The following is a 15,669-nucleotide window of genomic DNA, read 5'->3' on the forward strand; positions in this document are numbered from 1 at the left end:
AGTTGCACGTTGTTGCAGGGACTTTTTAATCTCGACCCACATCTTCGATCCCTTTTTATTGATTCAAACGGGTCCAATAGGTTGAAAAAACAAGCGATGCAGTCGACTTTTTGAGCCGGATTAAGGTTCCTGTGCTCCAGTGCCAGGATACACACACCGAACAGAAAAGGGGTGTGGATGATTTGGGGCGTTTTCTGAGCTGAAAGTCTGAAACAAGCCCGATTGTGTTCGTCCAGTTCTTTCCATTTGATCTGGTTACTTTGGGTTTGATGTTGTAATTTAGGGAGCGCACGGAATAGTTTTGTCTGTGGGCTGCGTCTACCTGGACCTGACTGGTTTTCTTCTTTCTGTTTGAGTCGATACCACGAGTGATCCTGGTCATTTAGTTAATTCCGTTGCCATGGTAACATGATGGTGTTACTATCAGCATCGCCGAATTCAGTCACACTAGTTCAAATGAACGTCCTCGTGGTTCAAACATTATATCGTCGGAGGGGAAGACTCCTGCAGCTGCTTCCTCTTCTATATCTTTTGTTTAATGCTGTCTCTACTTCCTGCGATTGATCGGAAGGTCTGAGCCGAACCATGGTTCAGTCGGATCCAGGACCCAGACCGCCTCTTTTGGTCGAACTCAATTGAAACTCTTAAATCTACATGTGTTCTTGGTAAAAAATAAGTAACGCGAAGTAAACAGAGCATTTTTTTTGGGGGGGGGGACTGAAAACACCTCAGTAGCCTGGAAATCAGTGATTAGTGGTGCATAAGAAAAGAGTGTCCAATCAGTGCAGCCTCATGTTCACCTCACACTTCGCCTTTCCCTTCCTTTATTTACTGGCACACAGTTAATGGAGGCGCAGCAGTCAGACCTTCTCTCTTGAGAACAAAGAACCAGTCCCATGTTGTGGCCTTTTCTTTCTGTCGGCCTGCTGCTGCTCGTCGGCAGGAGTGAAGGGGCTTTTGTAACAGGAGAACCCTTGATTAAGTTCCCTCTCCACCCCTGACCTGCCGGTGGAGCCCGTCGGGATGGCGGTGGCGGTGTTGGTAGTGAGAGTGGGGGGGCGGTTAAGTGACAGTTGACATTGGACAGGTCTGCTGTTTTTCAGATTGAAGCCCTTTTGATGTCTTTGGGATTTTGGGCCTCTGAGCCTCCAGAGCCTGGCATCGCAGGGCACGATCTCCCGATGATGTAATTTCCTCCCTCGTCTTGTATAGCCGGGCGTATCTCCACCGCGCTGTGTCAGGGACGGAGAAGGGTCTGCTCCTGTTATCATTATGCCATTGGGGGGGGGGGAGATATGCTGTGGCGTGTTTGTGTTTCCTTAAGCCACGTCGTCCCGGGCCCTGGATGCGGCGGTGACACCCCTGCTAAGTGGTGCTGGTGGAGGAAGTGATCACTGACTTTAAAATGACGACAGAAAACATAGTTGGATTGCACAATCTGAATCTTTGTCAGAACCTGCCGTATCCAGCGTGTAGTTTTCCAACTTGGAGGTTGCTGTTTCTCGTAGCGAGGGGGCTTTTAAAACAGTTGGGGGGCGGAGGACTTCCCCTTTGACCTGAACTAGAGGTGGAGTGATCTGATTCTGCAACTTCTTCATGCCGCAAGTCCTGGTTTATGCTTTTTAAAGAAGTTCTGTGTGCAAATAGACACGAATCATTTCTTAGCTTAACTCCTGATGGAAGCTTGAACACTGAGACGCTCCTTTTTCCTTTCTGCTAGAATGCACCCCCCATCTTTAGAAATGGAAAACAAGTAGTTTAATTCCTCTGCGAGTAAATCGGTGGACAGAACAGCGTTGAAGTACAAAACATGTCCATCAAGAGATCGATGAGCTTCGCCTGTCGCGGTGCTGATGCCGTGGTTTCTTTGTTTATAGCCGTGTTGTCTGTGCAGGTGAACATTACTCTGCCAGGTAGTTGTTCTTCCTCCTCTGGAGCCACTTGGTGCCCATCTCCCCACTCTTCCTCCCATCAGCCCTGCAGCCAGGCAGACTGTCAGCAGCACAATTAAGGGCTGAGCCATAATGAAAGGGGCATTAGCAGAAGCAATTTATTTCTCAGCGCAGCGCCGGAAGGTTTCTCCGCCGCAGATATTCCAGCGCAGGCTTTGTGTGCTCGTAGCCGTAATGAAAGAAGTAACAGGACGAGGACGCACCCTCCCCGAACAAATGGGGCGTGGGGTTGGGGGGGGGGGGTTTGGATTAAGACAAAAGGGCGTCATATTTTCTTTTAAATCAATTAAATCACCTTTTTTTATTTCTGAATTCTTGTGTTTCCTCCTCTTTTAATTTTCTGTAGCATTCTACATTCTGTGTGCCCCACTTGTTCCTGTTGGGTTTTCTTGTCTCCCACCTTTGCCTCGCTCTCCGCTCCCATGTGCCCCCCCTTCCCTGCCACCACCACCACCACCACCACAAACCCCTCTCCGTTATTCCTGTGTTCATTTTGTTCCTCTGAAGTTTATTGAATTAGCGCAGACAGCTGAAACGCAGAAGATAAGAGAGGCGCTCGCTCTCTGCTCCTCTCAGAGAAATGGTATTGCACCGTGTGTGTGTGTGTGTGTGTGTGTGTGTGTGTGTGTGTGTGTGTGTGTGTGTGTGTGTGTGTGTGTGTGTGTGTGTGTGTGTGTGTGTGTGTGTGTGTGTGTGTGTGTGTGTGTGTGTGTGTCTCAGTCTATAGGAGGGGGAGGGGAACCGATGCAGAGGTTATAGAAAGAGGAAACGAGGAGCATTGTGTTTTGATGTTCCTCCTGAAAGAGCGTTGAAAAGAATCCGTGAGCTCAGTATTTTATATTTTGTCTTCAGTTCGGCTGTGATTAGCTTTGGAATTTGTCTCTCAGTGTTGTGGACGCACAAACATCACATTTTCTCTGACACTCTTTGTTGTGTATTTCAACGCTGAGGGAGGCGTTGACGCACACTGGTGCATTTACAGTTATTTATCGGCGGCTGAGATTTTAGTTCTGATCATCGAAGGCACGTTTTGTCTGGAACCGGCTCAACAGTCCAACGAGACCGATTCAAAACCAGGAAACTTGCTTTAACTTTTTAACGGATTGTCTGAATTATGATATTTGCCATTAACTATTAACTTGAAAAGCACAAATAGTTTCAGGAAAACTTGCTGCAGCAAATGTTTTATAATTAACAGATCAATCTGTCAGATGATCTTTGAAAGTAGTTTAACGCAGTAAAAGTACATGAATAAAAGTACCTTTCTAGCTGTAACACTGCAGTTCAGCTCTAGTTGATTAGCCGGCTCTTTCCACATTCCCCCTTTGACCCCGGAGGTTTGAGGTGGATGTGCCCTCGCTGACGTCCTCATTGATGAGAAATCATTAGCGGGAACTCTCCATTAACCAGGAGGAGGAGGAGGAGGAAGAAGAAGAGGAAGAAGAAGAGGAGGAGGAGGAGGAGGAGGAGGAGGAGGAGCTGGAGGCTAATCCTCTGGCAGCAGGTGGCAGCAGGTATAAAACGTATAGACACACAGACCAAACTGTGATTGACGTGTATTTCTGTCTGAGACAAGTGGGCAGCTGAGAGGTCGTTGACCTCATTAACCCTGTCAGGACTGAGGTTGGGGGGGGCTTTAATTAGCTATATTAAACTACAAGTAATGTCGGGACATCGCTGTTCTTAGGGTGGAGAGGGGAATCTTAATAGTTGACCACTCTAATATGAATAAGGTTAATAGTTAAGGTTTCAACAGTTTGCTCAACCACGTTTCTTTTTCCAACATGATGCACAAAACCTGCTCCATAAAGAGTTTGTCTAGTTTGTTGAGGTAGAACTTGACCGTCCTGCACGGAGCCCACAACCCGACTCGCGTCCGGCACCTCGGGATGAACTGGAACAACAAACACAACGCCATCACCCGGAATCAGCCACCCGGAATCAGCCACCCGACCGCGGTGACGCTCGCGTGGCTGAACGGGAACAAACTGCCAGGTTCAACATCTCGTAGAAAACGTGCAGGCAGGTGAAGCAGCGGATAGATGCTCATGTTTTTGGTCATGTGGGGAACACACAGACACATAGGAAACCTGTGACCTTAAATATACTTCATGGAACAACGTGTCTCAGACGAAATCTAGTTTGTGTCTTTCCCAAGAAGAGACGAGTGAGAAAAAAGATTGTCCGAATCAATCACATTCTGCCAAGTTAATAGTTTTATTATTCATATGAAGTAATTAACAGCAGAATAAATGAATCTTAAAACATACTGTTGATTGTACAGTCATCCCAACGCTGGTCATTAATGACATTTAAGTTATGAATGGGTTCAAATCTTTAGAGGTTTTTCTTTTCTAACAGTCACATTTGGAAAGCGGTGACGTCCCAAGCTTTGAGAGACGTCCAGCCTCACCTGACGATTCTCTCTATTGGCTTTAATCCTTTACTCTAATAAAATCTTACATATCAGTTATGCACAGATTCCTGTTCTGCAGTGATTCCTGTAGCCAGCCCTAGTTATACATGTATCTCTCCCGGAGTGATTGGATGACTGAGGTTTTCTACGAACACTGAAGAGCTCTGTAGTTTTTTTTGTTTTTTCGGTACGAGGGTTTTTTTTCTTGAGGGGAAAAAAGAAACTTGCAATCAATCACGGTGATTATGTGGCGTCCTCAAAGAGCTCGACGGGTCCGAGAGTGACGGCGACGGCAGCCTTCTTATCTGCTGCGAGTTAAGTGTCGTGTTTGAAGAAGCAAGCTCGGGGTTGAACTTTGACCCCATTTGCTTGTGTGTTTTTCCAAAAGGCCACGGAGCCAAGTGTGCTCCGTCAAACGGAATATCCTCCCACAGACATCACAGCACTCCTCTCTCCCACACTGGGCTCTGCTCCTCGACACATGTAACCAGCAGCTGTGTGTGTGTGTGTGTGTGTGTGTGTGTGTGTGTGTGTGTGTGTGTGTGTGTGTGTGTGTGTGTGTGTGTGTGTGTGTGTGTGTGTGTGTGTGTGTGTGTGTGTGTGTGGGTTAAACACACACTGCTGGGGGATTTTCATATTTACCTTTTGTAGTTTTCAGATCTGCAAGCGTTTTTTTTCAGCCGAATCGACTCCAGCTCGTCAGGCTCATTTTGACATGGATGTTAGAAATGTGCTATTTGTGTGAGTTGTGGAGGATGCAGGGTTTTTTATTGTGTAGCTGCAGGCTGTCGTGTTTATCATCACAACATAGCATCATAATGAAGCGTTAAGTTTCCAGTTGCAATAAAAAAATCCCTGTTGACTTTGCCCTGTAACATTCAGTGACTTGAGTAAAGCAGGAGTTCAGGTGTTCGGGCTGCGGAGACGCTTCCCCCGAACAAATGAAAGAACAAATTGGATTTGTTTTTGAATTTTCATTTTCATTCCCAAACGCAGAACGTCCTCTGCCATCTGTGGATTTTTTATAATGGGAACACAGGATTTCCTGGCTGTTGTAAGCTTAAGAACTACTGCACCTCATTATAATGGTTATTATATTATAGGGTACATTATGTGACGTTTAATAATGATATTTTTTAATCTTATTCTTTTTTTAATGGTGATAGCAACAGTATTAAATCATATCCTCTTGGTTTATTATAACCATTATCGTGATATTACATCATATATTTATTATCACTGTGGTATTAACGCCACATCTTTTCCTCTCTCTCCGCTTCCTCAGACATTAACTTGTCCAAGGCCACTAAAGATGGACACGTATCATTGTCTCACCTCTCACCCATTATCCTACATCATCATCATATACATCATTCTAACTGCTTTATGTTTTATGTCATCTCATTATATGCGTATTTCTCTCTTTGACACTATTTTCACACAAGAAAAAGAATGAATGTGAAGTTGCACCAATGCAGAAACATCATTTTTTGTTTCCCTTAAAATGGCTGCAGATAAAAGTGACTAACAACCATAGGGTCTGCAGAGTTCCTGGAGGGGGGGGGGTTTGAAGTGGACGCTCTGAGGTTTTCTCGCTGAATGATCACAGACGTTTCTTCATCGAGCAGATATTTCTGCAGCCACAGACTTGGTTTTTGTGTCAGCTCCAATGTCATGGCGGATTTGAGAGTGTGCTGCTGCCCTCTTCGAGCGCATTAGCATTTCTCCTCCCCCCCCCACTCCGCTGCACTCTTCTCCCTCTGCAGTCTTCCTTCTGATGTCACGCCGGAGCTCAGACATGTTAACACGAACCTTCATGCTAGCGCAGATCAGGCCGTCGCTGGAGAATATTCTTTTACCTGCTGCCGGAGCACAGGAAGACTTTTTCATTTTCACCGTCTCCGTTTACAATAGATCAGAGGCGTCTGCTGCACGGCTGAACTCCTGAACCCCTGTATACATTACTAATGAACCTCTAGATTGTTATACAGTCGTATGTTAACAGGAAAGACAGGGGCCCTCTGTCTCTGTGTGTGTGTGAGAAGAAACCGACGCAGCACCGTTGTGAAGGCTTCTTGGCCCGGGCCTGCTCTAATTGATAGGGGCTGCTGGTATTTACTTACATTCTCTGGGCGGATTAAATCTCAAAGGAATGAGGTGGAGATGGAGATTGTTTGTTTTTCTCTCGACTTCGTTTTTAATATGCATGAATATATCTGTGTGTGTGTGTGTGTGTGTGTGTGTGTGTGTGTGTGTGTGTGTGTGTGTGTGTGTGTGTGTGTGTGTGTGTGTGTGTGTGTGTGTGTGTGTGTGTGTGTGTGTGTGTGTGTGTGTGTGTGTGTGTGTGTTGTCATCCTATGCGTCTCCTCATTTGTCCGTCCTCCCTGACGAGAGATGTCCATGCAGCAACAAATCAAATCAGCAGCTGCACTGCAATGTATGTGCTGCTCTGCTGGCTTGGGTTAAAGTGTGTGTGTTTGTGTGTCCATATTTGCTGCACACAGTCAATAGTAAATATTATTACCTCTGTAGCTCCTCTTTCATTCAGTCCAGTTTGTTTTAATACGGAGGCCAGGCCGTTCTGCAGCGGCGTCTCGGAGTAGAGCTGAGATCTCCCTGCTGAAGCTGTGAAAGAGCTTCGGAGGAGAAACCGAACCAGTGATCAACAACTACCGATTACTGACCGACCGCAGGCGGCAGGCGAGACGATGCGTTGTTGGAAATGACCGGAAGACCGAAGGCCACAGACACAAAACTGAAAGCTCATGATTACACTCACCAATGTGAAGACGGGGGGCACACTCACCACAGTATGAGATTACAAATCCTGTCTAGTTACCATGCTCCGGCCGATTGGAGGCTCATCTATACAACCAGTGTTCAGGAACTTGTTTTTTTTCACTTGCTTTCATGTTTTAAGATGGGGAATTTGACATATTTACCAATTTTCCCAGGAAATAATTCATGGATTTTGATGAGAATCTGATTCAATCAAAGAAATCAGACATGTTCAGGGTTTCTTTGAGTGTGTGCAGTTTGCTGCAGCCTGTTAGGCCTCGATGAAGCCACGTGCTCTAAGTGCCTGATGCCGAGCTAGTTTGGTCAATTAATCAAATTTGTCGTTTGCCAGAAACCAGTAGAAGTTTCCCATCCAAGCACTGGAGGTGACAACTTCAAACACGTGATTTTTACACCACCGACAGTCAAATGCCCAAAGACGTTCAAGTTACTGTCGTAGAAAACAAAGAAACCCAGAAAGTATTGTTTTCTAAATTGATGAAGGGGTTGTGTAGTTTTTCTCCGGCTGTGCCGCTGTCTCCCTGAACGCAGCGACGCAGCGACGCAGCCAGTGTGTCAGTCAGATTTCCAGCTTCCTCTCGCTCGCTGTTTCAGATTCATCGGTTTTTTTGCAGAGGCAGCCCCGGGGACTGAGATGCAGCGCGTGTGCAGCTGCTTCACAGGCTGCAGACAGCGGCTACCGATCACAGATGGTGACTTACAAATGGTGGTTAGACTTCGGAGTTGTGGGACACGCACGGCAAGACGACACTAATTTGTCAGTTTAATTTAGCATGGCCGTTTTTACTGAAATGCTCCATCAAGCCCTTTTTAATATCTCAGGGCGTGAGGCGTTCGGTGTCAGGGTCGTAAATCAGTGAATTTGAGTTTTATGCGGCAAAAATTTCATTTACACGATTTTTGCAACTGTGACTTTTTAAGGGCGTAATCCTGGATTGATCAGAAACAGACACTGACGTCTGGTTATTTATCTCTAGAAAGCGTCTCTCAGTTTGTCCGAAATTATTCTGTTAATTACGACATAAAGACGGGCGACCAAACAAGAAGAAATGCAACTTCCAGATTCCTCAATAATGTGAATCGTGTGGCACCAGATCCCAACCCAGTTGAAAAACCTGTGGAGGATTTCTTTTGACGTGTTGGGAGGCGCTCTCCACCCGCAGCGTCCAAACTGAGACCAAATGTGGGACCGTCTTCAGAAGAAGGATGTTCGTCCCTCCAGTAGAGTTCAGAGACGCACTGAGGCTCAGGGTGGATTAACATTTTACTTACACTCTTCACTGCGGCTTCTCCTTTCATTTCTCTCCCAATTGTGAAACATAATTAAAGATGTTATCCTTATTGCCCACCCCTACTCCAGACTTCTGGCCACAGTGAGCACAGATGCTGGGTGGAGTTCAAACGAGGGTTTCCGTGTTAATCTGAATTTTAGGCTTTAAAAAGTCTTAAATATTACGTGCTAGGTCTTAAATACGTTCCGGTAGGTCTTAATTATGTTAACGTTCATTTAACGCTACTTGCTTTGCAGTTTAAAATGAGTTTTAATGTTTTGCCTCCACAGTTTGTGATGTCTCTCTCTCTCTCTGTGTGTGTTGTTGTTGTTGTTCTTTCTCAACGATACAGATATTAATTTGCGATAATAAAACTACAAACAAGACCAATTTGAAACTGAGAACTGATTATCCACAAACACCTCGGTCAGAATACATCTCGTTCCACTCAGCTCGACTGTGGGAAAGACCGTGGACACCAGCGGTCTCTGTGTGTGTAGATAATGTGACGTTTCAACAACCTTTCTTTCAATTATAAGGAAGTATAAGTAATTCTGGGACTATGATATTCCTTAATGTTTGTTGTACTTGACATAGCTCCTTTGAGAACTTGTTGAAACCGGCAGAAACCTTGTGAAACAGCGGTTGCCCTCAACACACTGAGCCAGTGTCATTAACGTGACCTTACGCATGATCGTACAACTCAAAAAAAACAAACAGCAGATTTCAGGGCTCTTTTATGAACAATTTCCACATCTGATATTCTGCTCAACAGAGGCACAGAAACGGGGGAAACTGAAAAATCGCTTCCCGGGAACGAGACCCTTAAAATGCGACGTTGCCCACCGGCCAGGGAGATTTGTCCTTTTTGTGCCGAGGTGCCTATTTTCTCCATCTCCGTTAATAACCTCTTCCTCCCAAAACCTTTTTGGTTTCATCTGCGTCCGTGGCTGTTTTCACGCCATGTTTGTGCACAAGTGCGAGTTAACTGTGTGTGTGCATGTGTGTGTGTGTGTGGGTGTGCACGCGCTTGTCAGGTCGGAGATTGCAGTGTTGATTATTTGTCTGATGTTGTCGACAGAGTGACATCCCTTCTAATGAAATAATGGTCTAGTGGCAGAGTGCTGGAGAATTGCACATTGTAGACTTCAATTACAGACAAGATGATTCCCCCCCCCTCTTCCCTTTCAGTCAGAAAAGTACAGGTTTTCTTCCTTTTTACGTGCTCACGCTGAACAAAGAGGCCGAATAAAAAGGCTTTTTTTCCAGGCAGACTTGGGTCTAAGTGTTTTTTTTTTTTTTTTCTTCAGATAATGGATAGAATGTACGAGGCGAGCTTTAATTCACCGTCTCTTTAGCCAATCTGATGCCACAAAACAGCCATTGCCCTCCGCGTGTGCACAAATCAACCCGAGTGCTGGTTGTTTTCTTTCCAGCGCAGAGGACACATTCATCACCGTTGTAACGTCTCCTCTTTTCTCTCTCGGATGCTTCTTCGCTCGCTCCTGTTGCACGTTTTTGTTCTCTGGACCTCGGGATTTATTTTTGAACAACAAATGATTTTTCTGCGGCTCCAGTTTGCAGCCGAGCGCTCCCTGCACGAGTCTGACACAAGCATACATTACCTAACAATGTGCTTCTTTATCGAGAACACCTTTTTAAAACATAACAAAGGGAAAAGGGCAAATTCTTTGACTCCTTTTTTTTATTTTTTATAGAGCATAATGTTCAAAATGGCTAAATAACAACAGCAAGGGCAGACACCACAGGGACATTTCTCACCTCACAGACGGGCGGTGTTTGGTCCTTTTGTTGGTGGCAGTACAGAATTAAACATACCTCACTGATGTATAAATTCATGGGTCAGGAATTACTTTAAAACGGTCAAACCCTTTTCAAATCGATATCGTGAAGCTCAGAGTTACGCTGCTGCAAACAGTTTTTTAGCGACAGTAAGATGATGATGGAAAATGTTCATGAATCAAGCTCTAAAGTTGAATCTGGTCAAACGCAGGGTTAACAGTGACAGGGCGTTCAATTCAATGGAAGCATATCAAGAGCCAAATGTATTTTTATAGTTTCTTGTATAGTTTATAGTCAAACTTGGGGAAACAATGTGGTTTAGGTTATTCCAACATGACTCCTATCAATCATATTCTGTCTCGTCTGTCAGATCTCTGTTTTGGCCGATGCCCACGCTGCTCGCTCACACCTACCCACAGATTTTCCGAATGTTATACATGCAACTTGTACAACCTTTTAAAGAAAAAAGGTTTTCGATGAATTTTCACCGAGTTATTAAAAAGAACATCAGTGTTCACAGTCACCCAATTGGCTCCGAGTGCTGACGTGAAGTCAAGAATCTGTAACTTTAACGTTGTTTCTCATCCAGCGCAGCTTTGACCAACTCTCTTTCTGTCTCTGTCTCTTCAGGGTGGACCCCATTCCATATGATACCCCCAAGCCGGCGGGACACACCAGGTTCGTGTGTGTGTCCGACACACACTCGCGCACAGACGGCATCCAGATGCCCTACGGCGACGTGCTGCTGCACACGGGCGACTTCACCGAGCTGGGCCTCCCCTCCGAGGTTAAGAAGTTCAACGACTGGCTAGGTACTAAGCTGCTGAACACTCGCATTCATCTGCACACCCCTGGACACACACACACCGCTTTCACACTTGTACACCTCTGACATGCGTGTGTCTGAGGATGGGCAGGGAGGGGACAGAGGCACGTTGACATGTTGCATGTACAACCAGTAGCTGGACCACACAATGAATACCCCCCCCCCGCTTCCCTGGTGACCTCACAACTGCTGCGCTTAAGTGTCCAGTTTAACCTTTCTGACCTTACACCCTACTCCAGTTAACCTTTGACCTATCCTCCTGGCCCCATGCTGTGGGAGGGAGCTCTGGGCTGTGTGTGTCTGTCTGGGTGCGTGTGTGTCTGTCTCTGTGTGTGTTTTCACTCCCAGCAGCCAGTGGTTTCATCTCTGGACTCGCCAGTTTATGAGCAAATTGTTAGTCTTTGTCCGTCGCAGGTGAAAATACAAACAGCCTCTTTAAACTAATGAAAGAAACACGATATCTGAACGACTGAACGTTGTGTTAGCATCAAAATAAGGCTGAGACATTTCTGTACCAGCTGAATTTGTTTCGAACTCCAAATTAAAGTTGTGCATATTCAATGTGTCTCGCTGTCTGATGGGCGGCAAATAAACGTGGACTGTAAAAAAAACGGATGACAGGAGAATTCACCGTGCTGTTTATGCTCAGATGAAAAGAAGGCGGCTCCACACGAAATGTGATGTTGTTTGAAGTAGAAGGAATTAAAGATGTGAGATTGGTGTTTATCTAAAAAAAAAAAAATCTGTTATTTTTCCATCTCGTTACAAACCTTCTCTGCACGAAGGATAATTATTAACATCCAGTGAGAAATAACTGCAACAACACTGGAAATTATAACCTGCTTTTTTTTTGTTGAAAGAATCCGTTATGTTTTGGACGTTTAGCTTTTCCCAAGCTTGAAGTTGAACTCCTCTCGAAGTCTATGTTCTGGGAATCAAACACTCGCCCCCTGTCAAGATGAAAGGTGGCTGTCAGAGTTTTGCCTCTATAGACGACAGCAGTGGCAGTCAGCCTGGATTCACTGCGGCTCCACTGGATTTCCAGCACTGACCCACTTTTCACAGCCAGAAAGATAAAATTAAAATAATCCAGGCATCTATAGGAACTTTTCAAACCCCTCCTGCAACATAATCCACTTCTCAACCGTCCCTGGGTTTTGCTCGCTGTGTTTTGGTCGTGTTCAGCACAGCATTTAGCTGAAAGCGCTCCCGCCCTGCTTCTCTGCCGAGCGTTAAACCTGAGGTTTTGTTGGAATTACAGCCAGGGCTCCGCTCACATCAGCGTTTTGAGGTTTGATTTACAGTTCACACGGAAACTGTTGAATCTCTTCCTCCTCCATATGTTTATGTTCACCACAGCTGCGACTCCTTTTGTTTTCACATGAATCTGCGCTGGAGGGCGTTTTTTAAAGAACGCCAGCTTGATGTAAACTGATTTTTTAAAAGTTTTTGTGCCATATTGTTGACAAATATTGAAGCTTTGGATTCTGCCATTTGTACAATTACGTGCACAACACTGAAGAAGTGGCACTTTGATTTGTCAGGCTATAAAGTGAGTTTTCATCTTGTCGTCTATGGTCTCAAAAGGGAAAACATCAATATTTTTCCCGACTACTCGCTGTGAGATATTGACGCAGGTTGTGTGTGTGTGTGTGTGTGTGTGTGTGTGTGTGTGTGTGTGTGTGTGTGTGTGTGTGTGTGTGTGTGTGTGTGTGTGTGTGTGTGTGTGTGTGTGTGTGTGTGTGTGTGTGTGTGTGTGTGTGTGTGTGAGAGAGAGAACCGGATTCATCCATCGCAGTTGCTGCAGGAGGCCCAAGAATACATGTCACTGCCTTGCGCACAGCAAAAGCAGCATCTACTGTTGTTATTATTGAATTACAGAGGATGGTAAAAAACCTTGTGGATGGTTTTGACGGACCACCGATGCTGAAAGAGCAAGACAAGTGGGAGGGACAGCGAGAGCTCGACGGCGGAGCAATGAACGCTGCACTGAGCTGCGTGAAGGAAGCAACCGCACAAAACAGATCCTTTGTGTTTATTATGAGAAGCCGTTAAACTGTGGCAGGTTAAAGGTTGACTGCAGCCACTTTACCAGGCCGGCTCTTCCCATTCCCTATTTCCTCCTCCTCTGTTTTCTACTGTGCTCTCCCAATACGGCACCTGACGCCACACTGGGAAGACACACAGTTCTGCTTTTCTCTCTGTGTGTGTCTGTGTGTGTGTCTCTGTGTGTGTGCGCTCTTTGTTAAGCCAGGGTGAAAACCCGCAATATCGCCTCTAATGGGAAATCGATGTAGAGCAAAGTGGAAAATGACTCGGTGCAGTTGGGAGCACCTGCCTGTTAATGTCCCAGTGAAGTCTGTGTGTGTGAAGCACCTGGAACTGGAACTCAACGCACACACGTTGTGGGTAAATCTTGATATTGAATTGATGTTCTTACAATTATAGTATTTATCCTTTTGTGAGTCTCCTTGAACTGAAGTGACTTATCATAAATGTGGAATTGATAAATATAGACATGGACATCTGTAGACATCAAATCCCAAAGTGTCTTTAGAATCTAGTTGTTCCACAAAGTTTATAGGTTAAAGTTAGTTGAAGCTTACATCGTGGTTTGTATTGTGCTGCTGCGGCTTTACATTCAGACTCGGCTCTAAAACAGAAAGTGGTGACGTGTGCGAAGGTTTGATGAATCTCTCCAAGGCCGGGTTTTGTCCTCTCTAATGAAGGCAGAGATTCTGAGAGAGGAAGAGCCGGAGTCTGACGAGGTCGATAAACGGCAGCAGGATGAAAGTCACAAGGAAAAATTGCAATTTGAAGATGAAGTAGTTCAGCAATTTGTTTTGTTTTTTTTAATTGAAGAGGGTTGCAGCCCAAGGACTGAGCTACTCAGACAGGATCAAAACTTTAATATGCTGAAAAGCACTGGCAGTGTTCAGGAACAAACACAAATCTTTTTCTGTTATTGCTGAATTTGCACACTTTTCATTTTTGGAAGTTTGTGAAGCTACATGTTCGTCAGTGTCGTTGGTTTTTAAGATCTGACTTGAAGAATTCTTTGAGAAATGCATCGTCTGTAGAAGTCACCCACTGGATTTTCAGTATTTTAAAATCTTCAGTTTAATATTGGGTACAAGAGAGAACAGAGAATTGGATATTGATATAGGGTAAGAAAATGAGAACACGTTCTAAATTATCAGAAGCATGGATTTCCTAAGGATCACGCTGTGATTTTCATTTTGCTTTTCTTAAAAAGTAAAGTTTGGACCATCCTGGAGCTGTTGTGTGCGTCGCCCGTTAATCGTGCACGAGTGCTGCAAAGACGAACCTTCAGAAACATCAACAGTTACACGGCTAAATTAAATCGCTTAAAGCAGAAAAGGAGGGAAACTGTGTAAATCTAAACCGATGTCGGGAGGTGGAGGAGGTCGTGGTGGATTTAAAGCTCTTTTAAACTGAGTGATGTGTCCGTGCTGCTCCTCCTCCTGCCTCCTGCTCCTCCTCTCCTCCTCCTGCTCCTCTCGGACTCTGGAGGAGGCAGCAGGTTGTCTGGCCCATTGACTGCTGTTTGGGTTCCTGCAGAATCTCACTGAGATCAATGCAGATGGACGAGATTTGTGTGTGTGTGTGTGTGTGTGTGTGTGTGTGTGTGTGTGTGTGTGTGTGTGTGTGTGTGTGTGTGTGTGTGTGTGTGTGTGTGTGTGTGTGTGTGTGTGTGTGTGTGTGTGTGTGTGTGTGTGTGTGTGTTATTGAAATACATCATTTAAAATAGACACTGTGCTAATATCACAACCCTAATCTACCTTTTATACACAGTTGCACTGGATACGTTTTAATTTAATTTAGCTGCCAGAGCCCATCGCTGAATGTCAGCACGTTAGTGAAACTGTATATTTAAATGCAGCGATGACACCAGAGTCTCACAATCTGAATCTCCTTCTCTTCATTATGAATCTCAACCCTGACCTGTTCTTTGACTCAAGGAGGACGTGGGTTCTTTTAAACAGAGGCTCCCAAACTAATAACGTATGTTCTTATTTGCATAGTTTTATTTTTAATTTAAATACTATTCCTTCAATCCTTGAATTGTTTTTAAATTCGTCCAGGCCCTTGTTTGGGAACCACTGCTTTAAAAAGTCTGAAAACATCTTAAATTTTCCAAATATAAGCGCTTAAATAAATTGAATTATCTTTAATTCAGATCGGAGGATAAGAAGAGACATTTTAGTTTTGCAATGAACTTGTTGTTTTCTGTTTTTCCTGCAGTAAACTGAAGCCTCTCTTGCCAGTTTGTTTATGAACATGTGGAAATGCAAGTTTAATAACGGGTAGGAGCACTCGTGGCGGTTAAAGCTTTGCCTGGAAGTTTTTATGAAACATTTAACGACACGTAGTTTCAAAAAGCTCTTTGTTTAACTTGCTTACTGTATTTTTGTTGCATTCTGACAGTGACACTTTTCACACTTTTGTTAATTACAGTGTTTTGACTTCATGCGTTTTTTGATTTTGTTTTTCCGAGTGTGACAGTTCGGCTATGAAGTTAATTTCAGGTGCATATTTTTACCTCCGGGTGTTTTCAACATCAACCAAACATCAAAATCT

At 44.6% G+C, this 15,669-nt stretch overlaps 1 protein-coding gene across 1 annotated transcript in view; it reads left to right on the forward strand.

Annotated features, from left to right (window-relative positions):
* Positions 1 to 15,669, forward strand: part of LOC118113259 (metallophosphoesterase MPPED2) — a 55,026-nt gene that overhangs the window by 8,519 nt on the left and 30,838 nt on the right. Inside the window, 1 exon segment of the mRNA XM_035162806.2 lies at positions 10,872 to 11,053. Within this exon segment, the coding sequence (XP_035018697.2) occupies positions 10,872 to 11,053 (182 nt within the window).

This window comes from Hippoglossus stenolepis, chromosome 1, assembly GCF_022539355.2.
Source record: "Hippoglossus stenolepis isolate QCI-W04-F060 chromosome 1, HSTE1.2, whole genome shotgun sequence".
Classification (NCBI taxonomy): domain Eukaryota; kingdom Metazoa; phylum Chordata; class Actinopteri; order Pleuronectiformes; family Pleuronectidae; genus Hippoglossus; species Hippoglossus stenolepis.